Genomic DNA, 26,369 nt, shown 5'->3' with positions numbered 1-26,369 from the left:
GCGGCGGCGGCGAAGACCCTGCCCAGCCACCCCGTTGCCACCGGCCCTGCTCCTTTAAGAGGGGGCTGGGCTCCCGGTGACCCCGCGTGATGTCCGCCTCTTCCTGGTTGCCATAGTCACCGCCTTCCAGCGTCCCAAAATGGCGTCGCTGCTGGAGGAGGAGGTGTTCGAGACGTGCGGGCAGGCCCCGGCCCCCAGTAAGGACTTCTGCCAGCTGCTCGTCACCCGGCGGGAGGTGGGTATCAGGTGTCTGCCTTGCCCTTCCCTTTCCCCTCATACCCGGGGAGGAAGGCAGTCGGGGTCTGCCCCGGCTTCTGAGGCAGCAGCGGCTTTAGTAAGGGCCCCGTCCTTGGGGAAGGGCTGGTGAGGAACCGAAGGGCTCGCAGCGCCATGGCGGGTAAGGGAGGGGGTCGCCTGTTAAGGCCGCCGGGTCGCCACCAGTCAGTGCTGCTGGTTTGGTCTCCTGAGGGCTGAGGACGCCTCGCTGCGGCCTTGGGACGTGGTGTCGGCTAGTAGCCTGGGAGCAGATGAGGGTTTGCTACCAAAAAGAGTTATTTCCTGGCATAGGTGAAAGCGCTTCTGGACGAGGAGCTTCTGGGGGAGGGAGATTTCCTCTCCGTAGAGTATCCTAGGCCTGTGGGAAGGGGCTCTGGGCGAGGACCAGAGGAAGGGAGGGGAAAAAAGATCATTCAAAACGGTGAGTTAATAGCTTTGGGAAGAAGTATACACAAATCTGTGACTTTGTAACCTTAAAATAAACTTAAGTCTTCAAAACAGGGAGTTGGTAGCCTTGGGAAGAAGTACATACCCGTTTGTGATTTTGTAACCTTAAACCAAACTTAAGTCTACTCTAAGAAATGCCTCAGAAATAAATATGATACTAACATTCAAAGTAAAAGTGACATCACAGTATTTCTCATAAGGAAAGGCAAGTTTAGGTGCACTCAGAGTAACTAGACTTAAGGTGAGGGGAAACAATAGTCAAACATCTCATTCCAGGAAGATAAAGTTAAACTGGGAATGGGAAGACTGTGTATATCTTCTATATGGTACCTGAAGATGTTTAGGTGTCCTGTCTTGTGGCTGTGTATATAACCAGTTTTCCAATCGGGGAAATAAGCAATGCTAAATATCCTAGAAGAGAATTTTTTTAACTTTTTTTGAAATGTGCTGCAAAATGTGCTATATGAACATTTTTCAGAAAAGTCTAATAATAATAATCAATGAGCAATATCTGACAGTAGATGAATGAGATTTAAAAAATCTGATTATGAGTTGGTAAGGTTATGAAATAAAAATGCAAATCTATAATTTTTGTTTCATTTTGACCTATTTTTGATTGAGTTGACTTTGTGTTTGTAAGAGACGAACGCAAAAGCTTGCCTTAGGCTGGACATACTGATTTAAAAGTTGCGAAGGTTAAAAATTTTTCTGAGAAAGTTTTTTAAATACCTCACTAGAACAAAAAGCCAACATATTCTGAAACTAGGAGGAAGGTTTTGTTTTGTTTTCCCAAAGTAAACCAAAATAGTGAACATATTTTCCTCCAGGATGAGGGAATCGTCATATTTGTAATTGTGAGGTTGGAGAGAGGAGGAGGTGACAAACTGAAGTTCAGCTGCAATTCCAAATGATCTATGTTCTACATGTTGTTTGTTGCTTCTTTTGGTCTCTCTGGTGTCAAGATTTTCTTTTTAAATCACCAATGTCTTTAGCAGTTTCGGAAGGTGTTTTGGTTTCATTCTCCTCCAAAAAATGTTTTCAAGGTAGAATTGACCAGGCAACCTTAGGGAGCTTTGAGTTCCACCAAAATTGAGAGTAATTACAGTGCCACACAATAGCTGGGAAATATGTGCTTTTCTATATCTGAGGTCTTGTAATGGGCCTGTCCCGCTGACCTCATGGGAATCATGTCAGTGCCATGCTTGTTCATGGAATATGTAATTGAGTGTTAGGGGTTTTCTACCATTCATTTTTGCACTCGGACAATAAAAATAAGATGTTCCTTGTTAATGTTATCTTCAGGTTTTTTGTTCTCGTATCAGTTTCCTGTCAAATACTTCAGATATCTATTTTTGGGTTTGGTTTTGGCTGCCCAAATATATCCTTAAAACAAACCAAAGTCAGTTAACATAAACTGTGCAAAAAGCTTTGTCAGTGAAAGTAAATTAAAATTATTCTGTAGATGTTTATTGTACAAAAGCATTACCAGGGTGTTAGTGTCATTGAAAAAGAACTGGTTTGGTTTATTTGAAGAACTTCATTTTGATTTTTATGATGGTAAGATCGTCTGAGTATGATGCAGTGAACATGTGTATTTGAATATATCGCTATATTCTTTGAAGCTGATGTATCTCGTTCCAGAAAAACTTCCTAATTCAGTCACACTTGAATTCACTATTCCTGAAAACAACTAACTTTGCATGAGTAATCTCTGCAGTTTTAATTGCTGTACACATTAAAATTTCTGGATGCTAGTTAGCCTTTCTGCAGGCAATGAAGTCTCCTGAGAAGGGTCAAAAATAGTAATCAAAGGTATATGGATCACTGATGTGCTAAGTTTTGTATCACATAGAATATATTTAGCCATAATGTGTTAACATCCAGGAGGCCTTGTTGTTGGTTCACGTTCCCAGTGTGCTATTTTGCAGTCTCCTGATAAATAATAGTCATTGCCTGAAAGACCTTACAGTCTAAGCCTCCAACCTTCCACATAGTTACATGAATGCTGAAATTTGCTACTTTGAATAGTCCCATTCTTCGAAGTCAGTGGTTTCAAAACAGTCCATTGTTTTTCTTTAACAACAAAAAGGGAGTTTGTGGCTGCATGGTGGATTTGTATGAAGGCTCCCATATTTCTGTGAGTGTTACCCTACTTTGCATGGTCTACTTGGGCTTTACATAAGCAGTAAATTCAAATCCTTCCGGATGAAGTTATTAATTTCTTAGGCTTGTCTTATACAGATCCAGAGTTCATGTACCTGTAGTCATGACCAGGATTTCCAGGTACCAGCTGACTATCGAGTCAAACTGTGATAGAACCAGAAATCCTGTACAAGTACAGAAGGTCTTAAGAATGTGTTGGGGGAAAAAAAAAAGTTGGACAGTAATTCTTCTAAAAGTAGACTGTATAGACGTACAGATACATAAGCGAGTATTCACAGAATACAGTTCAGCCAGTGGCATTGTGTAGAAGGAGAGATCTTTTAGACCATCAGTGAAAATAATTATTTTTTCCAAATAGGTGTTTTGAGGCTGCAATCGTAACTTTAAAAATGCAGAGAAACTATCCCACGTATTTCCCCTGTGTGGGCATCTACCAGTCCCACTGCAGAAACAGAAGACTGAAAGAGATAACTTCAGGTCATCGAGTCCTAGTTTCTGCTTTCATCCAGCCACATAATAGATCTTCATAGCATAAATGTGACTTCACGTGTTTCAAAGGTAGTGAAGCTTTTTTTGCCTTGCTGCTTCACAGAACAACTGCTCCAGATCATCGCTTCTCTGATGGTTAGAAATGCAGTTATACAGACTGATTTACAACTTATTTTGTGTGTGGATATCTTCTAGCTTGAATACTGCCCTTGTGTGTAGGTATATGTGTGTGTGTATGTGCAGAGAGAGAGAGATAAAATGTTATGTACATTTAATAAATATGCCCGCTTGATAGGATTTGTTTTGTTTTTTTTTCAGTCTCCAATTGTGAAACAGACTCTCTACTTTAGTCACTTAGTATCTTTAGTCGCTTTAGTATCTTTTCACTGTGTTTCTTCCCATTAGAACTTTTGTTCTTAACAATAGTAAGTCTTATGAGTGCCATGTGCAAAGACACTGTTACTTCGCTGTGTTTTCTGGAAAATTCTATGTGATTTAAATTTTAGGATTGTATTTAACTTTCTCTACCAAAATCACATTAGTGACTCTTGATTATCCATTGAAGAGCTATTATATCAATGTTTTTCTCCTCTGTCAACTTTCAATTTATAAATTTTTTTGTTTATGGCAGAAATTATTTCTAAAGGAATGACTTTGCCATTTGCATTCTTCAATTCCCCCACCCACCTACCCAGAAGCGCGTTGAGTTGTTATGAAGAAGTTTGTGTACCTGTCAGTGTAAACATACCAAATAGAAAAACATGCTTGGCCATAAAATGTGTACTAGGAATCCTGCTAGAATTCATGGGAACAGTGGTTAGTTTTTGGTTGTTTTGTGAGTGCATGTAATATTACATAAAATGGCAATCATTTGTCTCAAGACTGACATCAAGGATGGCAACTTGTTTGACACATGACTTTCTGTATACCTTTTGCTGTATGTGTTTTTCAATCACTCTTGAAATGCCAAATTAATATTTGATATGCCAGTTACAATTTGGCAAGGTTTGTCATAAACAACAATAGATATTATCTGTTTCTACAAAACGAGCAATAAATCCTAAGTGTTCCAACATTAAACATAAGATGACTTGAGACAGCCACACAGATAACCTTTCAAAATAAAATTTCTTATAAATTGTCCAACAGATAAGTACAGGTTTTGAAAAGTGCAAGAGAGGATTCCAGATGGTAGAATAGTGTAGAAAAGGTCGGTCACTCATTTTGGTCAAACAAGGAATATACACCACCCCACCTCCTCCCCCCCAAAAAAAGTCTGGTGCTTAATCTGCTTATAGGACAGGCTGATAACTAGAAAGATGAGGCTGGTAACAAAAGAAATGCAATGGGAAAATGATCCACTCAACATGTAATTAATACTAGCATCTGTCACCATTTAATGAATGCTGCACTTATTGGAGGATTTTGTCACGTTAGTGAAATGTTTAGCTACTTACCCGTAAAAGGCAGGCATCATAAGTATACAAAACTAATGTAGTTCTGTGCAATATTTCACATGTGATCTGCTCATATAACAGTCAGGATAACTGAATTTTATCAAATATGTAACTGCAGAATTGTATGTTCTGTAAGAGATCAGCAACTAGATTCTCTAACAAATACATATAGGACATCTAGATGAGCAAATAGTGTAGATACCTAGGCAAACAGTTCTGATGACTGTTCCTGTTCTTTACCCATCATTGCTTCTATTCTTTAGTGTCCACTTCTACATCTTCAATCAGTTTCTGATTAGATCAATATATTCTGAGCACAGTGTATTATTTTGAATACTGAGAACTACAATATTTTCTTAAAAGATCCTGTAATTGATTGGTTTCATTTCAAAAATAGTTTTCTGGCTTTTTTTAGTTGTAAGTAAAAATTATGAACCTATAGCACTTACATCTTAAACATTTTTTTTTTAAAAAAAGACCTTTTCAATAAACAGCCTGATTCCATGTCAGATCTCTAGAAATACTAAATTAAAACAAACAAACAAAAAAAAACAACACAAAAAAACCTTTAGCATTGTCAATAAAATTTCAATTTTAGGTGACATTAGTAAGTGATTGTTTTACTGGTTCTGGGCTGGTTGGTTTTCAGTTGTCAGTACCTTCAGGCTCTATTGAAACCTGCAAGTATAGTTCCTTCATTTTGAAAAATGGTACTATAAGGTTAACTAAGGGTTGCCTTTGTGTCTTGGGCTTGTTTTTATGTCTTAATGATGACACTTCATATATAATCTATTTGATTGACAGAAGTTGCCATTTGAAGTGCTTAAGCCAGATAGATTGGGGAAAAAAATTGAACAGATGCTAACATAGTAATTAAGCTGAAATTAATTTTGTGTTATACGAAACAATTTTTTTGCAAGATAAGTCTGATTTTAAGTAAAGATCTGTGGGAGATGAACCTTTTTCAAAGTCGTACTATTTTATTTGCATTTGAAACCTGAAGGATGCTGTACCAGTTATTGCCTAGCTAGACCAATTTTATTCAAGTATCTTCTTTGACATTTCAAATGGAGAATTTGAGTTCTTGACAAACAAAAAGACCACAGAAATTTCTCTAAAGGGGATTAAAAAAAGGTAGTTTTGTTATAAGCTATTTGTATGAAGGACTTTAATTGCATAAAACTAGCAACTTCTTGTTGTTGTCGTCCTAAATTAGAATCGTTTCAAGCACAGTTTGACTTCAGGAGAAGGAAGACATTTTGTTCCAGTTCAGGAAATGCTCTGTTATGCTGAAAAAGTGTATTTGCAAAATAATTGAACACTTTCATGGTAATGGTATCACACAATATTAAGCAATTACTATCAGGAGAATGTTTGTTAAGCCTAAAATACATAGGCATATCTCCTTTGCTTTTTTGCTGTCTCTAATTCAGATATCTAAGATATCAGCTGCTCAAAAAATGGAAACAGTTTCTCTGGGAAAATACTGCTGTATTGGAAAAACATTAATATTGTTGTCAGGTGTTTCTGTCCAAAGTTAAATATTTTGGTTTAGCAATGTTGTGTTGTTGTGTTATAGTTTGGATGCCTGGTAGTGTTTCTCACTTCTTCCATAATGCGTCAACTCTGGATCTATGCAGTTGCTAGGTATTATCCATAAGGTTTTGGCAAACATTTGGGAATTCTTTGGTCATGCTGCAAGATTGAAGATGTAATCCAGCATGAGAACCCAATTGACATAGGAAGCTTTGAACTTGTAACAACTGAAATACAATTTGTGATGTGTTGCTGTAGCAATGTTCACACTTCAGGGCTTTCCATATTCGTGGATCAAGGTTTCTCTGCAGAAGGCATCATATACAGCAATATAAGTAGTAGGTTTTTTCCTTCCCCAAAAAATCAATTATCTCATTTTCTGGGTTGCTGTTTTGTGGTTTTTTTTTTCCCCATGAACATTAATAAATGCTTAACCCTATGAAACATATTGTTATTGAAATTAGAGATGTAACTGATATTGAGTCCTTAAGCGGTTATTATATGTGAAGTCCAGTTGTTTATGAGCCTACAATAATTCAGTACTGTCGTGTGGGCTTATAAAATTCCTCTTTCAATAGTGGCTGAGCTGTTATTTGAAGATGCATTTGAATATTGTCATATCAATTTCAATTAAGGTATATTAAAGATAAGAAAGTAATTTTAGTTAATTCTTTGTTACCTTATTTGCTATTAATCTGATTTTCTGTGTCACTGGTAGCCTAAAGAAGAATTTTTTCTTTTGTCTAGGCTGGTTTTTGTCCACTTGTCTTTAGTATACACATAGCAGTATCACACTGAATTGCAATATTTAAGCTCCCATTTTAATTTAAGTTTATGCACAGCTTTAATGTTTGTGGCTTTCTTCAAAGGTATGCTCAATCTAGTTCTACCTGCCAAGAATGATTTTCAGGTCGTGAAGGTGTAATAGTTTCTCAAGGTAAGCAATCAGCACTATCTTCTTAATTAAGTAAATGTTTCCTACTGTACGTGAGTGTCTGTTGTTTACATGTTCATTACTGTCAGTGCTTGTTCTTCCAGAGAAAGATTTATTCTTCACTTGCCTTACTTTAGGTAGTACATCCCTTATCCCTGTTGCTCTCTGTCTTGGGAAACCTCAGGAGTAATTCTACTTTTGTGTCACCAAAGGTAAGTTTGTGTTCCTACCTGTTCTCTTGTTTCTCTTCTTCCTGCTTCAAGTTAGGAAAATAATTATTTCTTCTTTTCTGTTGCTTTTATTAACCAAGAGCAATTTTCCTTATTTTATTTTTGACATACACAGCAGCATTCATCATGAAGGACCGTCAGATAGGTTTACTTCACTAGGTGTACCATATATTTGTACTTTGTTCATTTATCAAAATACAATTGAATGTGCTCAGTAATGTGTTCAAGGGAAGGAAGAAAGAAAGAAGAGTAGAAGGCAAAGCTAGAAAATGATCAAGATTTTAATCTTAAGGTGTGCTAGGCTATGAAAGGTCTTATCTAAGGTCCACCAGTGTAATTTAAAATTTGTTTTTAAAGAAACTTGCTAAAGCTGGTCTAAACTACTCTATGGATGTTTACTGTAAATATTTACCTGATTTTGATTTGGTATAAATTAAATCAGTTTGTGTTTAGCTGAAATCAGCCTAAATTAAGCCAAAGTAAAAGTGCCTGCAGCTTTTGGATGGACCTCACTAAATTAGATTAAAATTGAACACTGGGTGCAACCAGTGTAAATGTCATTGTTGGATGAAACCTGAATTAGACAAGTTATCTGGAGAAGTGTACTGACTAGAAGAAAGAACACTAGTGCACAGTAAAACGATCAAAATCATTTGTTGAAAAAGGCAAAATGATATTGTAGAAGCAGAGTGAAAGGAGTGACAACAGATGGGGATTGGAGGCAAGAGAAGCTGTATACCTGGAAAGCATCAAAAAAGCAAGCAAATCCTTGTGACAGAAAATGCAATGCGTGTATTTAATATACATGCACATCATGACAACTGATAATGAAAGGATAGATTTCAGCATTTGCAGAGTTGGTGCTGCAGCTGAATTGTGCAGTTGTTCCCTCCTATGCAGTTTACAATGAGACTGAAACCTACAGGTAACAAGTGTTAAGTTTAATGTAAAACAAGTAATGAAAATTGGACTGGATAAAATTAGTGTCTGAAGAAACAGAAAGAAAAAAAAAAAAAACTTTTCAAAGAGCACGCTACCTGTAGTACTGAGTTGATAACTGATAGTGGAAAAAGTGCATACTCCTCACCACAGCTTTTTCTGAAAACTCGAGAGACAAGTAGGAATAGAGTATACCGGAATACCTGCACAATGTGATGAATTCTTTAGGGTTCCTGTCATTTGGTCAGGTAGAATTAAAGCTGTAAATAAACAGCAAGGGACCTTTGAAAAACACATTGAGAGTGTTAGCCTATTCTTAAAAGTGTGATGAGATTTTAGGGGCCAGCGCAATGGATGTTTCTCAAAATTTAGAGTAAGAGATGTCAGTGCTGAAAATGAGCTGACCACATAAGAATATAGGAAAACAGTTTTCAGCAGATATTAGATTAGACTGGTTGCAGATATATACAAATCAGGATAATAAAAAATATCTAAGAAGGGAGCAGTGAGATGACTGAACCAAGACTTCATCTGTAATAAAAAAGATGGCCAGTTATATGCAGATACCCTGCTAAAGGAGATGCACATTCCCTAAAAAAGGACTTTCCATTGTAACACTGCTGTACTTTAGGACTTTTTATATGCATAGGAGGGAGTCTGACTGTTTTGTTGTGGGTTGGTTGTTGGTTTTTTTTTTTTTCACTCTAATGAAGAAAAAAAAAAAGGGGGGGGGGGAGGGGGACACACAAAACAGAAGAAATTTAAAGCATTGACTAGACCTGAAATTGTGACAGGGAGACCTTGAAACTGAAGCAAGGAGGACAAAACTAAAAGAAATGGTTTCAAATGAAACCTGTCAGTGTCTTATCCATCTAGAAAGGAATGTTATGTCTTGCACTCAGGTAGCATCCTTTGTTCTGTTAAATAGTGAAATAATGTCTTTGTGGTGGTCTTATCTGGGTCTGCCTGTTTAATCACGTTAATAAATGGCAAGTATCATGCTCATAATTGAAGACTCTGATCCTCAAGAGTAATTTTTTATTCCCTCTGATAGCATTGCTTTCTGCATTGTCTCTTACTCTTCCGCTCTTGTGTTGTTTTCTCTGATCTGTGTGCACAAATCTGTATAAAGGTAGAAGTTAACCTCCAAAGCACCTGTGCTGTAAGCATCTGCAATAAAGATCTTTAATGTGTTTTGCTTATTTTCCTGCCTTTTTATTTATTTATTTTCCCCAACAATCTCTGGGAAAACCAATGAGGAAAGATACTAATATATGAATAAACCAGGTATGTAACTGAGAGGAAGGGAAGAGACCATGTTGATGCATTAGATTTCTTGCTCAAACAGAACTACTGCATTCCCCAAAGGAAAAGACAATTATTTTTTCCAAGCTTTTTATTCAGTCTTTCTCCTGTATTTTACTAAATTGTTTTTCAGATACTTTAAGTGGAAGCCTTTGGTTGTCGTGCACACACACACACACGCAGAGCTTAATTTTTAAGTGCATTACAAATGTTCTAATTTTACCTCAAATGTATTCTATATAGTTCAATAAACTGAAGAGTTTTATTGCATGTGAAGTATATCAAGAAGTCTATTCAGTATATCAAGAAGAAGAAATAATGGTGAACTGTGAAGATGGTCATTTAATCCAGATAAACAAGTCTTCTGTTTAAATTGCTGCTAACTTGCAAGAACTGCGTTTCTTACGTAAATATGAACATCCATATTTAGGTACACTTGTGTTTATTGATTACTATCTAAAACTTTAGAGTGCTAATTTATTTTTTTAATGGAAACCTGTTATAAATGGCAAGAGGCACAAATATTTACAAGTAACTATTGAGGCTACTTAATTTGTCAGAGTACAGGTGGGTTATTGTCCCTGGGTAGCTGGTCAGAAAGTAACAGAGTATTTAAGAAGTGACTGTATAGCTGCAGTAAAAGCTTGCCTGCTCACTAGCTTAGCACAGTTTAAGACTTACCTTAATTGGTGAAAGTATTAAGTCTTTCTATTGATGTAGTGTAATTAGGAGGGAGAATGGTCTTGCTGGTTACTTAACCTACTGTATTTTATCCCCTTCAGTTACAACTATTTTCACAGCAGTATCCATTGGGAAAAGCAGAGTTAAATATTTCTGTATCAACTTATTCTTCTTGATAGTGTCTTTCCACCTGTCTCATACAGTATTGGTTTTTTGCTGAGCATCTTAGAAGACTCACTAGTATGTCCATCAAAACATAATTCATTTTTTAACTCTCTAATAGCAGAACGATCAGGTTAAGGAGATGGATCTAAAGACACAATGTGTTGTAAGGAATCTTCTATTATTCTGTTTTTCATTGGTAAATGAATAAATTATTTAATCAGATATGAGTGTTAATCACTTTCAGGATAGTGCTGGTGAAGTTGTACGGTGTGGAACTAATAGTTTAGTGCAAACAGTATTTTTTTTTTGCTTTGTCTGAAGTGTTTAGATAAATATTTTAGCATAAATATTTTGTCTTCTATTAAGCTATTCGTGTTTATGATCTTAAAGCCCAATTATAAAATTAAGCTGTATTTCTGTTGTTGCTTAGAAGATAAAGATGGAAGACATTCATCTTCAATAGCAATGAGTGATTACAACTGCTTTTCAGCTCTGATGTTTATTACAGCAACCCAGAATCTCCAAAATAAGGCAGACTTTAAAATATATATTAGGAAGTTTGTTTCTAAGTCTCACTCTTACATGGAATGAGGAAGCTGGAAATAACTTTTTCCTGATGGACCGTGAATTCCTTGTGAATTCTTCCTTTTGCACTCTAGGTCAAGCTCAACACTGTGAGGTAACAATGGTGTACAGTAGGCCGTCCATCCTCATCTTCTGCTGGCTCTTCTGCATATTCTTATATTTACAAGGGACTGAAATAGCCAGCTGAGCATTTACCTTATATCCATACATATTATAGGAGCATGGTTGGGCAAAAGTTTGGATTTTCAGGTAAGTGTCCTCAGGTGATCATACTTGCCAAAAAGCTCCATGCAACATGGTAGCAGGGCTCTGAAAAATCAATTGGGAAGCCACAAAGAGAAATCTCAGTGCTCACAGATTGAGATGCTGATGGAATTTCATACAGCTGGCAAAAGATGTCTCTCTGATTGCAGGACTTATGTCCTGCTACCAAAAAAAAAAAAAAATCAACCCAAAAAAACCCAACTTACTGCAAGCAACAGATACAAAAGAGCTCCTTAATTTTTGCAAGATTTTTGTGTAGCCATCGTTAACTAACTTAAACATGAGAGCGACTGCCATTTTTTTTTGTGTAGAGACAGTGAGGAGATTATTAGAAAAAAAATTGCTATGTAACTGTGCCAAGATCATGGTATGAATATTTGGTAATATTTGTTAAATGTAATCTCTGTAACTATCAATTTCTTTAACTGTTTCACATCATCTTGTGAGATACCTATATTTTGCTTGCTATGCTATATGAAGGCACAGTGGGAGTATTTATTTAAGCAAAGGATATCTTTTTGCTGCCAAGAATCAAACTGGTTTTGGAGGCAGGAGGGGAAAAAAGGAGACTTAACAGATTCTCCAGTTCCACAAGAACATTCTTGCTTTTAAGTTAATCACAATATGCCATTAGCAGCCTTACATGAAACAATTGCCCGTGTGTGTTACTGTTCTTCAACAGCTTATCCCACAGGGATCAAAGTAGCATTTGCTTTAGCTACATCGGTGTCGATGCGTAAGGATAGCCTCACTCTAGCTCTTTATAAAGTTATTTAACGTTTTATTTTATTTCTTTTGCAAATGCTTCTGCATTGTTGATGCTACTTGGTTCCATAGTTTAGATAAGTGACCTAGAAGCCTAAGATTCATTCACTTGCAAAATGAGCATAGCTCTGTCTAAGCCTAACTTAAAGATTTCTACTGTCCTATTCAAATTTTCCTTTGTTACTTATGTAGTCAAAGCTGCAGTGTGGATGTAGCTGCAGCTATGTAAAAAAACTTTACAGTCCTATAGTATCAGCTTCTCAATTAGATGCTGCTATGTTAGAATAAGAGTAGAAAAAGCTGTGAGAGGAGGAGTGCTTTTTTATAAGTAAAATTGCATCTACACCAACAGAGACTGGAAAGGTGAAGGAAGCAGGTAAGCTGGTAGTTTTCACTGTGCAAATTAATTTCAGAGTTTAAAAAAAAATTATACCTAGTGAAGGTGTTTGACTTCGTGGCTTGGAAATTGAACTTAGGTTTAGAAACTCTTAGGCAATAGATTAGCCGATACTGGCTTCAAGCGATCAATTAACTGCAAGATATTTGGGTATACAGAACATAGCTTTAGAAACATGAAGATGTTTCAGTAATGCTGATATTTGTTCCACTTTTATTTTGTGAAGATTTATATGAGGGTGATATGGATGATTTCTATACTGAGGTCAATGAAAATGGAATGCTTAAAAAATAATAGATTTATTAGAAACTGTAGCAAAAATGCAACATTCTGCAAGCGAAAATGAGATAAAATGAGGTACAGAAGCATTTAAGTACTCTAATTTTGAAATCAAATAGTAAGGCAACAAAAACTATTGTAGTCTCCTACAATCCACAAAACCCAGCCAAAAGCAGAAATTTATTTTTTTAAAATCTGTGGAAAAGTAATAGAACATGGGATAAAACAGCCTGGGAGAAGGGATTTAGTAGAGGTAAAGTCACTAAGACTAACTGAGAGCGACTGCTTTTTTTAGTAGAAGACACAATGGCTCCTTCACTGCACAGGGGAATGAGAGCTTGGACTGCAGTGACAAAGGCAAAAAAGACTGAGGATTTAAGCCATTCACCTGGGACAGAGGAAAATATTTGAATCTAGATCTCCTAAATCTCAGCAAGCACTAATTTCTAGATTCTGAAGTCACCTTCCTCCAATGAATGTTTAACTATTTAAAGTACAGCAACGTAAGAGAAAAATAGGGAAAATTAATCTCCAAATACCCTGTAATCTGAGAAACTGTGTTTTGAGTTACTAGCTTTAAGCAAAGCAGAAAGCTAGGTATGGAGAAGTTTGAAATCCTAAAAATGTATATTGAAGAAGGAAGCAGTTTCTCATTTGTGTCTTTATAACAGGGCTTCACCATTCACACTTTCTTCAGCTTCTCCCAGAGGTTTCTCATTATACAGTATGGGTCTGTCATGTGAGACTTGTCTTTAGTTCTATAACTTCCAAAATAGATTAAATTAAGGGAAGGTTGAGCCCAGCATCCTTAAAAGATGGCTTACCATATGACAAACTTCAAATATTATTTTCTTATACAATGTAAATAGTACTATGCTTCTGGTAATCTACAGTCCAGATTAATTTTGACAATAGATACTTCCTAAATAGTTTATTTGTTGCTAATTTCCACTTAAATATTTTTTGGTTTATTTGTTTAAAAATTGCTGTGGCTTTTTATCTGAAGTCTTGGCTGGTTGCTGCTGTTCAGATTTGGTTCTGATCATCCTTTCTTCTTCTCTCTTTTTTTCATGAAGCAATGCCAATGGAGTAAGCAATGTAGTGGTGAATTGCTTTAACACTTGCACCTCCAAATAAAGTTGAAAACGAAATGTGTTCATGGTAACCAGGATGCACTTATAATAATACTTTCCATTCTTCATCTTTTTAATCTATGCAAAAAGTATAGGTATTACAAAATTCATGCAATATTTTACTTTGAAATAGCTACGTGCTAACAAATTACCAAGGTAACTGTAGTTTGTCCTGGGTATTTGTACATAAGGAAGTTTTTAAATGGAATAGTGCTATTGACAGTTTGTTCCACTGTAGATCAAAGAATAATGTTCAGAAAATTTTACTTTTCCCGTGCCTCTGTGTGTTGGCCTGATCCTGCCATTCTGGCACATAGTTCTGTTGCCGTGTGCTTCCTAGTATAACAATTAAGAAGAAGAGAGATTATTGAAATATGTATTTCTGTAATTTTTGAAGTTAGTATTAAAATGCTTTGGAATTTATAATTGTACAAAATACTACAAGAAAGTAACCATGTTACAACATGTACTGTCTTAAAACGTGTACCGTAATTGCTTTAAAAATAGGACAGAGGTATTTGATTTGTAGAGTATTGACTTGGTGTTGCATTTTAGGGTTCATTGGATTGTATAAAGATAAAATTTTATTCGAGAGTCTATACGCATATGTGTACACTCTAGTGTTTGGATTAAATATGTTCTTGTACATCTGTGTGTACATAAACTTATGTTATAAATACACTCATACTCACAAAATACTAAAGAAAAAATATATAGAATACTTCCTGTGAAAAGTTCGTCTTGCACCAGTGCAGAATTTGGATGAGCATCTGTTATCTGTATAAACTTAATTTTATTGTACTGTATATCCCAGACTGAAAAGTATTAATGTATTTTATAACAGATTACAACACATGGTAATCTGTTGTGCAACTTAGTTCTGCTTTTTTAAGAATTAGACTTCTGAATTTGTGTATAGGTAAGTCTATAAGATTATACAGAAAAATAGGTATTAGAGTTCAAAAGTTGAAAAGCAACAGTCATTGTTAGTCATTTTTGGTAAGTGTTTTTGGGGGCAGGTTGCTATTTTCTTTTTCAGTTACATTTGGCATTTCCATTCCAAGTAATTTCTGGGGTGTGTTTTGTTGTTTGTTTTTTGTGTGTGTGTTTTTTTTAAAGAAATGTCACTTCCTACAGTAACATGAAAAGACTGAGAGAAAGCATATTAACCAGGTTTCTTTTCTCCTTTAACAATGGTTTATTCCCCCCCCCCCCCCCCCCCCCCATGATATACTGTATTCTTGCATACCATTTTGAAGGGTGTGCAAGCTGAGGAATATGTAGGAAGATGTCTTTTCTTTCTTCTTTTGCATATCAGTTTTGTTTGGCCCTTATTCCCACCTCATGTGTTCCACAAATAAGAATGGAAGTAACCTTACGTGCTGACTCTCCCTACATTGCTAGAGATAAAAAGAGCTTTTGGAAGTACAGTACAGTACAGCATTCACTGTCCTATTATCCCTGCAGTGGGCTACAAACGTACAAGTTCTAAAGCCTTCCCACGTAGTAAGATCATCACCGAAACAGAATGACAAGTGGTTTATAATCTCTTCTGGATTTAATTCCTGATATTACCACTGTTGTCAGATCTAAGATTTATAGTAGTAAATTTAACGCTTTGTTCTTCAGTCAGTGTATGTGAGTAGTCTTCTGTGGCTTACTGACAGTTAACTCACGGCTTGCTTCTACGAGCAAGCCAGTAGAAAAAATAAGACTCTATGGAGTCCTATTATTTCTATAAGAAATATATATTTCTTGTATATACGTGTGTGTTTATAAATGTACACCTCACTAATATTCTCGTTTGTCAGTTTTATTGCTCAGTGTGTCAGTAATCTGCCTATACATATAACAACTTAAAATCCTCACTTTTCTCAATGAACTGGAAGGAAATAAATCAGATTAATATTAGTAAGATTACAAGACTTTTTTTTTTTAAACATTGCCTGCAACAGCAACTGAATCCTACTTTTGGCTTCAACTGTGATCTTTGCTAACAATTTGTGTGAAGGAAGAGACACAATTACGACTTTCCTGTCCTGTAGACCCAGCTGTGACAGCAACAAAAGTCAATATTAAAAGCTGACACACTCTTCAAGCACATGTAATGTTTTAAGAGAGCCCGGGGAAAATTACTGATAGCCAGGTCCACTAATTCTCCATCATTTCATAGCTACATAATTTAATATTCATATTAACCTTTTGTCTCAGTTGCACACTTTGTAGTGTGGGCTTTCTTTTCTTTTTCTGACTCTGAAACTGTGAGTTGCATGTGTACCTCTGGAGAGCTTTTTCCAGAGTTTTCAGACAGTCTAAGTGCTGAGATTTGAACTGTCCTATTAGTTTTGATTTTAACAAAATGTTGAAATGACAACCTAACTTCTAAGACTGCCACTTTTGAATGCCGAAGCAGTTGAATGGCTACTTCTACTTAACCACATAATGTAATGCCTGATGAATTGTATTTCTGTGACTAAATGAAACACGAAAAGAGACTGTTTATAGTTTGGCAAGTTGGGATGTTATTGAAAGTGTTTTAATTCCTACGAACAATTTGCACACAGAGGTTGGGAACGTTTTATTTGTATGTAAAAAGATTTCACACTTGTCTAGGTGCATTATGGGATATTTATTGTCCTTTGAAGCATATTGTAGGGCTGCTGGTAATGTAACTGTGGTCTGATCTCTTATGATAACTTTGTTTTGGGAATGTAGTAATATTTACACAACCAGAGTCCTGAATCTTAGCGATGTATTTATCTCATGGTACTTGATATTAATTTCTTCTTCCTTTTTTCCTTTTTTTTTTTTTTTTTCCTTCTTCCACAATTGTAGGTAATTTTCAGGTGGTGGAAAATCTCACTCAGAAATGAACTTCGTGAATCAAGACCTGGGGAAATTAAAGAATCCCAGAAAGACTTTTTGGATGATTCATCTCTTCATAGTAAGATTACAATAATAATTACAAATTTGCTGTGGCGTATAATGGAATAATCTAACAATATTGATCTGTAGTAACTTTCATGAAATATGTGATTCCTTTGGCTAACAGGCTTTGTTTTATGAATTTATTAATATAAACCAATGTACGAATACTGGAAAAACAAAAAGACATGCCGGTAAATGTAAATATAGGATACATCCCAACAACATTGGCAGTTTCATTAAAAGACAATGACAGAAGTATTAGCAACAAAAATAGGCCAGAAAGCAATATTTTTATTGCTAATAACTCAGTCCTTATAATGCTCTGTGCCAGCATGTTTGTTTTTACGGCCGTGTTATGAGCCACCTGGATTCCCAATATGATTTAACGTAAGTAACTCCAAGTGCAACAGGTACATGGGATTATACAAGTGCAACATGACTTTGGGAACGTACAGTCAGAAAAAGAAAGGCAGTGGGGACACCACTAAATAAACCTCAAAATGTAGATTTATAGAGCTGTTTTCCAGCTGTTCCTGATAGACTGGCCACTGAGAATATCTGAAATAATTACGCTTTTTCCCAAAGTTCTATGGGACTATGTGTCCCAAGTAGTTATTGCTCTGCATCTTCATATAATCTTGGTTCTCAGCAGTGGATTAGTTTTAAGAGATGTGATGTCACAAGATATGGTGGGTCATCACTCACAGAGGAAACAGTCTCCTGAAAATACTGAACCAAAGACACATCAAGTCAGCAACTGCAGCAAATAGGTGAGGTCTGAGCTATGACCTGGTCTGAAAATGGAGTGCTTCATAACTGCACCTTGCAGGGACTGGGTTGAGATCTGAGGCTTTTTTAGCCCAAGAAACTAGGTAGCACTGAAACACCTTGCATTGGTGAGTTGTTTGGTTTTTTTTTTTTTTAATTTAAATAAGCTGCTCTTGTATTCTGATTATGTACAAACATTAAAAAAAAAATTGGTTACAGATGTGACTTCATCATAAAAATAGGATAAATATGAATTTGCAAGATGTTGTTTCCAAATGAAGTCCTGTTTTCCTCATCAACAGCTTTGGTAGACATTATCTTATTTATACCTACAGAGGAGGTTACTTTCCCAAGAAGTATATGAATCTCAAGTGGTAGGGGAGAGGATAAAACTTTCTTCAAGAGAATATACCTGTTTTCAATAGTAAACTTGAGTGTATCTTCATTTAGGGTCTGAAATAAGACAAACACGCTTGGCTTCCTATGCTTTGCTTATTAAAATCTAATACTTCCTACAGCACAATCGAGATTTTTTTTTTTTTTTTTTTTTTTTTTTTAGCCCTGGTGAGTTAACATGGTCTGCATTTCTATGTTTAGGTTTGTGTTTCTGATCCCCATTATAACTTTTGCAGCTGACCAATTTCAAGTGAATTTGATTGAAATAATAACATTTCCTTAGGCAGTTGGGTAGGGAGACCTCAACTGACTGCTGTTAGTGCTCCATTAATGGAAAGACTGCACTTTCTGAGCTCACGTGACTCAATATATGCACAAACCATGGAAAAGGTTTCAATCAGCACTCACAGTCTGTAACAAAACAAATTTTAATTCCAGTTATTACTACTTGTTTTGACTAGAAGGGGAATGAATGTATCGTGAACCAATAGAAAACGGACTGCCTCTTGAATTTGGCTAGTGCTCAGGGAGTCTTTAAATATGCTATGCTTGTTTGCAGTAGGTGTTTATAATCGCTCCGTTGAGTTGAGGCAGAGTTGCACCATGCTTTAATTTGACAAAATTGATCATCAGTTTTATAAACTTGAACTTTCAAAGAAGTAGTCTTCTATACTTTTTTCCAAGAATTACGTAGAACTTACAGCTGAACTTTAGCAAGAGGTTTTAGTGTTCTTACCTTCAAATTTTAATTTCTTTTTTTTTTTACCTCATAAAGAATAGATTTGATATGTGAAGATACATTAGTGAGGGTTTTAGCTTGTTTTTTTTCCCTCACTGCTTATACTGTAAGATTTTCCTGTGGCATTTGATATTAATAAAATCCCACAATAAAACACCTGGTTTACATTACCTGGGTACAATGATTCAAATAGTTAAATTACTGTTAACATGCAGTTTTCTGCAGTTATTCTGTGTGTTTTCAGTAGGTTACAAACAAGATTTGCCTCCTTTTTCTTGAAAAGTCTTATTGGTGGTTCAGAGGTTTCCTATCCTATAGGAAGTACTGAAAGCCACAGTTGCCATTCTTTCTTAACATTTAGTCATTTCTTCCTCCTTCTAAAATTATCCTTAAAATCATACATGGGGTTTTCCCTCTGTTTTTTTACTAAAATTTTAATATAAAGTTTTTTGCTTTCAGAAAAGTGCTAATATAAATAGTAATTTATACCTGTAATACTTCTATGTTTATGAGAAGTTGTACTGTTATGTTGGTACTATTTCTGTCCATAGTTCTTGCTGTTCCACACAGTCAGATGTTTTTACACCTCCTTCTCACCTCCTGTTAAGAGATTTACTGCTATTCTCCTAAGTATTCACAGATTATTATTTTTTTTTCCATAATTCTCCACAAACATATATACTGGAATAATATTCTATTTATCCTTACTGAATTTCTTGCCAAATGAGGGTTCAAATAAAAGACTCCTCCCCAGACCCGTGATTTGCTGCTAAATATTTGGTACACCCCTACCAGCAAAATGTTTATCTGTTGTATTTATATGTATCTTTTCTTTTTTGGACAGTGAAGTGAGGTATCATTAGCTTCTGTCCTGGTTTGCCCAAACCAGGGTGGAGCCAAGAGGGAAGAGCAAGATCTTGTGTATGGCTAGATTTTCATTATGGTTTCACAAAGATGGAAAATGAATTGATGATAGTGTAGGGCAAGAGGAGAGAGGTCTATTTACACTGGATGAGTGAACAAATAGTACAAGTCATCAAGTAGTATCCAGCACTCATAGGATGAAAATTTCACAGAAAACCTGAAGTTCAATATACTTTCACAGTTAGTTCATCATTACCTGCATATACAATTATAAAGCAAGGTAAATACATCTAAATATATTTTAAAATTGCCAAACCAGGTCACATTGCTATTTCTACAAGTAAATAATTTTCAAGAAAAAATCAAGGAGCAGCAAATATTCATGTGGTAGCCTGCTTAATCATTCAACATGAAATAGATGCACACTACAAACTTTATCATCATTCCTGGTATGCAGAGACTTGGATCATTCTTGCGTATCAGCTTGAATGAGATCAGCCAGACAATTTTTAGTTGACTGTGTAGATCATTGCTGTACTTGCATAAGGAATTTGAGGAAAATTACCAACCGTATAGAACTGAGATGCTTGGAAAGCAAAAAGGCAAATGAGAACCCACAGCAAAATGTTTGCACTTGCAGTATAATTTTGGAGAGAAAACTGCTGCATCAAAATTGGATGTATTTACTGCCTATAGTGAGTATCATTTCAACTTCCATGGTTCTGTTTCTCCTTTTATGAGTTTAACATACATGAGAAGATAGACTCTAGTTGGTTAAAAAAATAAAATAAAAAAAAAAATCCCCAAAACAACAACCACCACTTTGGATACATTGGAATAATTTCCTAACACAAAAAATAGTAATTCTGCTTTAAATTTAATTTATTATCCCTGTGTCCCTGAATGAAAAGGGGGGGGGGGAAGTCCTTTACAAAATTGGATGATTGTGTTCATGTTGTCAGATCTTGGGGAAACAACATGCATCTCCAAAATTTACCACTGATCATTCATTAGAAGTGTAGCAAATTGAATTCAGGATCTTGTTTTATAATGAACTAGTACTTTTATAAAAGCAATTTGATAAAATAGATAAATGATCTGAATAAACAGTGTTAAATTCAAAACGCCAGGTTCCAAGTTGGACACCTGAAGCAGAAATAATTGGCTGTATGAATGCAGGATGGGGAGTAGCTCACTAAGTGGCAGATCTATAGAAAAAGAATGTGGCATTGTACAGGATCGTAAAGTGAATGAGTCAAAAAAAAATGTCATGTCACTGTAGAAGATACCTGTCTTCAATTTCATTATAGTGGTTTGACTGTACCTACGTAAAATAAGAAGCAGAACTACAGGGACTCTTAATGTCAAAGCCATCATTATCCTCCCCAAAGCATGTAACTGAAGTACTTTTTACTAACCTTCTCCTGAGTAAATAGCACAGTCTTTATGTGAATAAATATATGTGTGTGGAAACTGGACAAAATGGACAAGTTTCAGTTCAGCTTTGCTGTGTTTTAGCGTTCCTCAGCTGAGACAAGAAGATAATGTACAGTTTTTCAACCAAAGCCTTGTTTCACTGTTCAGGCTTCCTGAGTCTCACTAGCAATTCTTAAGATGAATAGAAATACTATAAATTACTAATGTTCAATATAAGATATTATATGTTATTTTCCCTAGAAAACATTAAAAAAATTGAGCTGACTTTTCTGATTTTATTTTTTTTTTTTTAAGAATTATCTGAATAATGTGGGATTATTTGGAATAAATTTCAGCCTTTTATAAATCTGTTGTCTCTTGGGTTTGTTTTATTTTTTTGTGTTTGTTTTTTTTTTTTTTTTTATCACAGTTCAGATAGCTATAGTGTTTGGTGCCAAAGTTCTGGAACATGTTCTCAATCTGTGCCGAGGTAACTATGACTTCCTGGAACGGCTTCCTGTCCCATTGCTCCTGTACATCATTTCCTTTCTGGAGCTTGAAGATATTGCCAGGCTTTCTCAAGTTTCACGCAGATTTGAAATGGTAAAAAAAAAAAAAAATTAATTCTAAATTATTTTAAAATCATTAGCTTTGCAGCATGTTGGTTTTGATTCATCTCACGTTTAATATAGTCATCAGTCTGTCTGCTTTACTTAAATTTTGAGACAATAAATTCATCATCTGTGTACAAACAACTGAAGGAGTACAATAAAAACTAGATCTTAGAATGGCTGATTGGGATTATCCTGCAAATTTTTGTTGCATATAATAAACACAATGATCCAAATAATTCTATTGTAACCCATGATTCAGTATTATGCACTACTTCCAGGAGTAAGTATTTGAAATGTAAAACCTATGCTTTGTGTTATGATTTGTATTACTGTAATGTCTAGAACCTTCTAGAAACCACTGGCTAGGATCCCCTTATGCTAGACTCATTAACAAACAAAATAATCATTGCCATTCCTGGAGGGCTTGTGTTTTAAGTCTTTGACAAAAGACAGGAGCACAAGGAAAGAGATTTTTTCCAAGATTTTTGTAGACCTCGCAGCAAGGAACTGTAAGGAACACAGGAGGAGAAAGAGAAGACGTGATGCTTGCTTGCTAGGAAGCTCTTTCCAGCTATCGAGGAAGTATGGTTGAATTGAAACTTTCAAGAGTGAATAACAAGTTGCCACTATTGGTGGACTGGAGGTAAGGGTAGCCTCCCAGTGCTGAGGGAGGGGTAACAAATAGGGAAGGGTAGCCTGCAAGTCCCAGGAGAATGAAGGCCAATCTGTTGGTACCAAAAAGAGAAAAGTCCTAGGTTAACTTGGGCTGTGTTGGCAAGGCCTTTGAGAGGGCATTTGTTCCATCTTCTTGCTCTGTGCAGGGTCAGGTAGTTGGAGGGAACGAAAGATCATATCTTTAGAGCTGTGATCTAGGAAGCTTATTTTTGTGGGTCTGAATACTTCAACATGGCATTTTCTACCTCAGTCAGAGCCTGAAAAAAGGCCGCTGCAATAACTCGGGTAGGGGGAGAAAAAGGGTTTAGCTTATGAAAAGTAGGAGAGGCATATTAAAGGGAAAAATAACTTGATCCTTATCCCCAGGGGTGCTGTCGGAGCCTAGAATGAAGCCTGTCAAGTTATGGGTTGTACGGTTACTGAAAACATTAGTAACGGTGAGACCTAGGAGATAAAAACAGGTTTAGTCATCCTGAGCCCGATGTGACAGCTAGATACTCTGAGAGAGTTCAGACATACGGGTTAACCTTTTAGTTTGGAGAACAGACGTGTCTCTGGTGCAGAGTACATCTCAAAATTGTATCAGGATGAGATTACTCACAGGGTGTGTGTTATTTTGAGGCTACGTGGCCCAAGTTCTGTGGAAGACTGCTGACAGTTCAAGAGGACGTGGCTGTACTGCTGTTCCTATGGCGTGGCTATAAAGACATTATAGATGCTTTAACGAGAGTGCGTTCAAGTGAACACAAGAAATAGGAGACAGTGTAAAGAAAGCACAGGAGAAAATGGTGAGATAGAAAAATAAAGCATGTCATGAATTTAGAGATGAAGGGCAGATGGAATTAGATAAACTTACCGTGTTCTGGGCTTTATTTCAGTTTCAAGATAAAACAGTTGATACTGTCACTGGGAAACAACCAGTAGAGGGTGAGAAAATAAAAACAACTAAAGGAGAGGAAGAGAATGGATAGAAGGAAGGTTAGGAAATTATTTATTAGGATATTCAGAATCCATCTGTCACTTCCAGAGTGTGAGTGGAGTAGGATGAGGTACTGTGGAGGGCAGTAAACTTTTCATTAGTTTAGCACAAAGCCTTGGCTATTCTGGAATTTAAGGAAATCCTAGAAATAATGAAGTTGCATAATAATAAAGATAAAGATTTTGGCACAATGGTATAACTTTTTACAACTAGTAATGTGATGCTCTCTTTCTTTCATTTCAGCAGAATTTTTAAGGAATTAAAAATTTGTCCCAATACTATGAATTTTCATTTCCAGACTAATTTATGTGTAGGCTTCAAGGCCACTCTCTGTGGAATTATAAAATAGCATATTCAGATTTTCAAATAGGGAAAAATAGGACAGTCTCTACACTCAGGACTTAAAAGTGGAGTGTGACAGGTTCTGTACATCCATCCTGTGCACCAAAACAGGTGTCTTCATCTGTTATCCAAAGCATGGCATTTCTCTGACTGTGTAGTTCTGAGCATAAATCCTGCTCTGCAGAGTATTCAGATGCTTTCAACATGCATTTCAAAGTATTTTAGGTTTTCATGAGGTACTATTTTTAAGTATTGTGAAAGGTGCGCCATCTCAAAAGAAAAGAAGTACAGAAGTCCTAATGTGGACACCGCCATTGGGACCAGCGTGTGAGTTTTCCAAATACTTTTTCAGCAAACTGCTTTATCGTGATGTCTCCCAGCACAAGATCAGGGTAGGATCCGTGTAGTTTATTTTGTGCGAGGTCTTTAGATGGCCAAAATTCAGCTACAGAAAGGAAAAAGGCGCTCAAAGAAGCGGCTCCCGCCAGAGGGAGCCAGGTTCCCAGCCGAAAGCGAGAGGAGCTCCGCGGCGCCGGCCGGGCAGCGCTGCCCCGCAGGGCCGCTGTTTGTGCCGATGTACAGAAGGGAAGATCGGATTGCTGTTCCGCAATTGAGAAGCCGTTGGCACGGAGAGAAAACGACAGTAATGGCAGTGATTATCTTTTTTCCGTCTCTATTTTTTTTTTTTTAAATAGAGCACCGTATTTGGAAATACGAATATATGATACTAAAAACCAGTCTGCACGATTTTTAGCTTACTGGTGTCCATTTTTCATAGGAACAGCAGAATGGTTAGGGACAGAGAGCAATCAGAAATTTAAAGAAAATTTCAAAAATTCATATATTTTAATTTCAGGACTTCTACAGCCATTTTCCCCCAATAATCCCTGTTTTTCCTTTGCTAAAGTGTGGTAGCATGCTGTGTGTGCCTGCAGTATGGTCACGCTCACAATTCAAGACCAACAGAAATAGGGCCACGCATACTCTGATTCAGCTTTGCTGTACTCAGTGAATTAAATGCCTTAAGGTATCCAGCTACATCAGCAGTATGTCACAGAAGTTTTACCAGGGCTTTTGCTTTTCTATTTCCGTTACTACTTGTGACAGATGTACCAGCCACTTGCACTGGAGTAATCTAGTCCAGCTCCACTTAGGCCCCTGCAGTTACAGTTAGAAAAGTAGAACATTTGCAAGAAGAATCAATGTTACTATGCTCTGGTATGACTTACAATGGGAAGATAATAAAAACAGTATCTTCCTAATTCTTTTTTTGTGATGGTTGTCATCTAACAAATGACATTATTTTTTCTTCCTGTTTATAATATAATCTTTCTACCTGATTCTGTTTATGGAGTCATTCTGAAAGAGGGAAGCATCTCCTGAGAAACAGGCTTAATCCCTACAGTGCTTCTGAAAGCTTGCAAAAATTGCGTTTCTGTTGTAAATCCAAAGGCAATTTGCTGCTTTTACTTACCTTGAAAACAGATTTGTGTTTGTGATGTGATTTCTACATCCTGACAAGTTCTTCGGCATAATCTTACACGATTTCATTGGTGTCAGCAGGGCTGCATGAATTACATACCAGGAAAGTATGTGGCATTACAGCTGCTTTTAGGGTGGCAGAAAGGCCTTTGATAGCACACCAACCAAAACTTCTCAAATTTTTCACAGAAGAACATGCAATATCTCGCATTGGCAACACTGGGCAAAACTTCCACTGGTGTCATTCTGAGTTTTAACTAGTACTGCATCTTTCAAGATAGATGGGCAACTTTAACTGCAAGTGACCTTCATACAAGGTGCCTGTGTTGTCTAAACACTTTTTGTATTGTAAAATAATCAGCAATGAATAAGCCAAATTATGGTTTTAAGCCTCTACTTTCTCTTACAACTAGATATGTAACAGTAATGCGCTATGGGAAAACATTGTGGAGAACTTGTGTGACACAATTACACCTGAAATGAAAGAACTTGCACAGGAAATGGGCTGGAAACAATTCTTCTTCACAAACAGACTTCAGCTACAGCTGCAGCTCCGAAGGAGGAGGCAGAAACAAGATGCTCAGAACAAAAAAGTAACTGAATAAAGATGCATTTTTCATTGAAGCAGTTGTTACAAGGTGTGGATTTGCGGTTTATCAGGTCAGACATACTGACTTACCTGCTTTACTGGGGAAAGCAGATTATTTTAAGGATTGAAAGGGGAAAATCAAAAATGTCTTACTCAGAGCAACGTGTAAATAATACAACGTTTAATATGTTGGCCATCCTGAGATTGTATTATAGTCAGCATTGTAACAGTTACTAGCAACAGAAGAGATTGTGGCTTTGTATTTCTTCATTCCAAGTTCCCTATTTTGGATGTATGCTATACATGCTCCATGTCTTAGATGCTATGGCATTGTCATTATTACCTTTATAGAAAACCATCTATCATTTCTTACTACAAAAATTGCTGATGAATGCTGAGGTTTTTATTGTCCACCATGGTAATTTTGCAATGTTTATAGGCAAGTAACATTTAGCGGCTTCCAGGGTTTGATGTATGTTGAAATGTTTTTAAATTAATGATCCAAACTTCAAGCAAATAATCATTTTATCAC

At 36.3% G+C, this 26,369-nt stretch overlaps 1 protein-coding gene across 1 annotated transcript; it reads left to right on the top strand.

The window, feature by feature from the left end:
* Positions 1 to 106: 106 nt before the first annotated feature.
* Positions 107 to 25,853, top strand: FBXO36 (F-box protein 36; the record flags this gene model as incomplete). Its single annotated transcript, XM_082487231.1, has 4 exons — positions 107 to 235; positions 16,881 to 16,989; positions 21,587 to 21,759; positions 25,662 to 25,853. Exons 1-4 carry the CDS (start codon positions 140 to 142, stop codon positions 25,851 to 25,853), a joined length of 570 nt encoding a protein of 189 aa, XP_082343357.1. The 5' UTR covers positions 107 to 139.
* Positions 25,854 to 26,369: the final 516 nt, after the last annotated feature.

This window comes from Vanellus vanellus, assembly GCF_965231255.1.
Source record: "Vanellus vanellus genome assembly, chromosome: 8".
Lineage (NCBI taxonomy): Eukaryota > Metazoa > Chordata > Aves > Charadriiformes > Charadriidae > Vanellus > Vanellus vanellus.
Note: the sequence above shows the minus strand (reverse complement) of the source record. Positions and strands in the feature narration are given on the sequence as shown.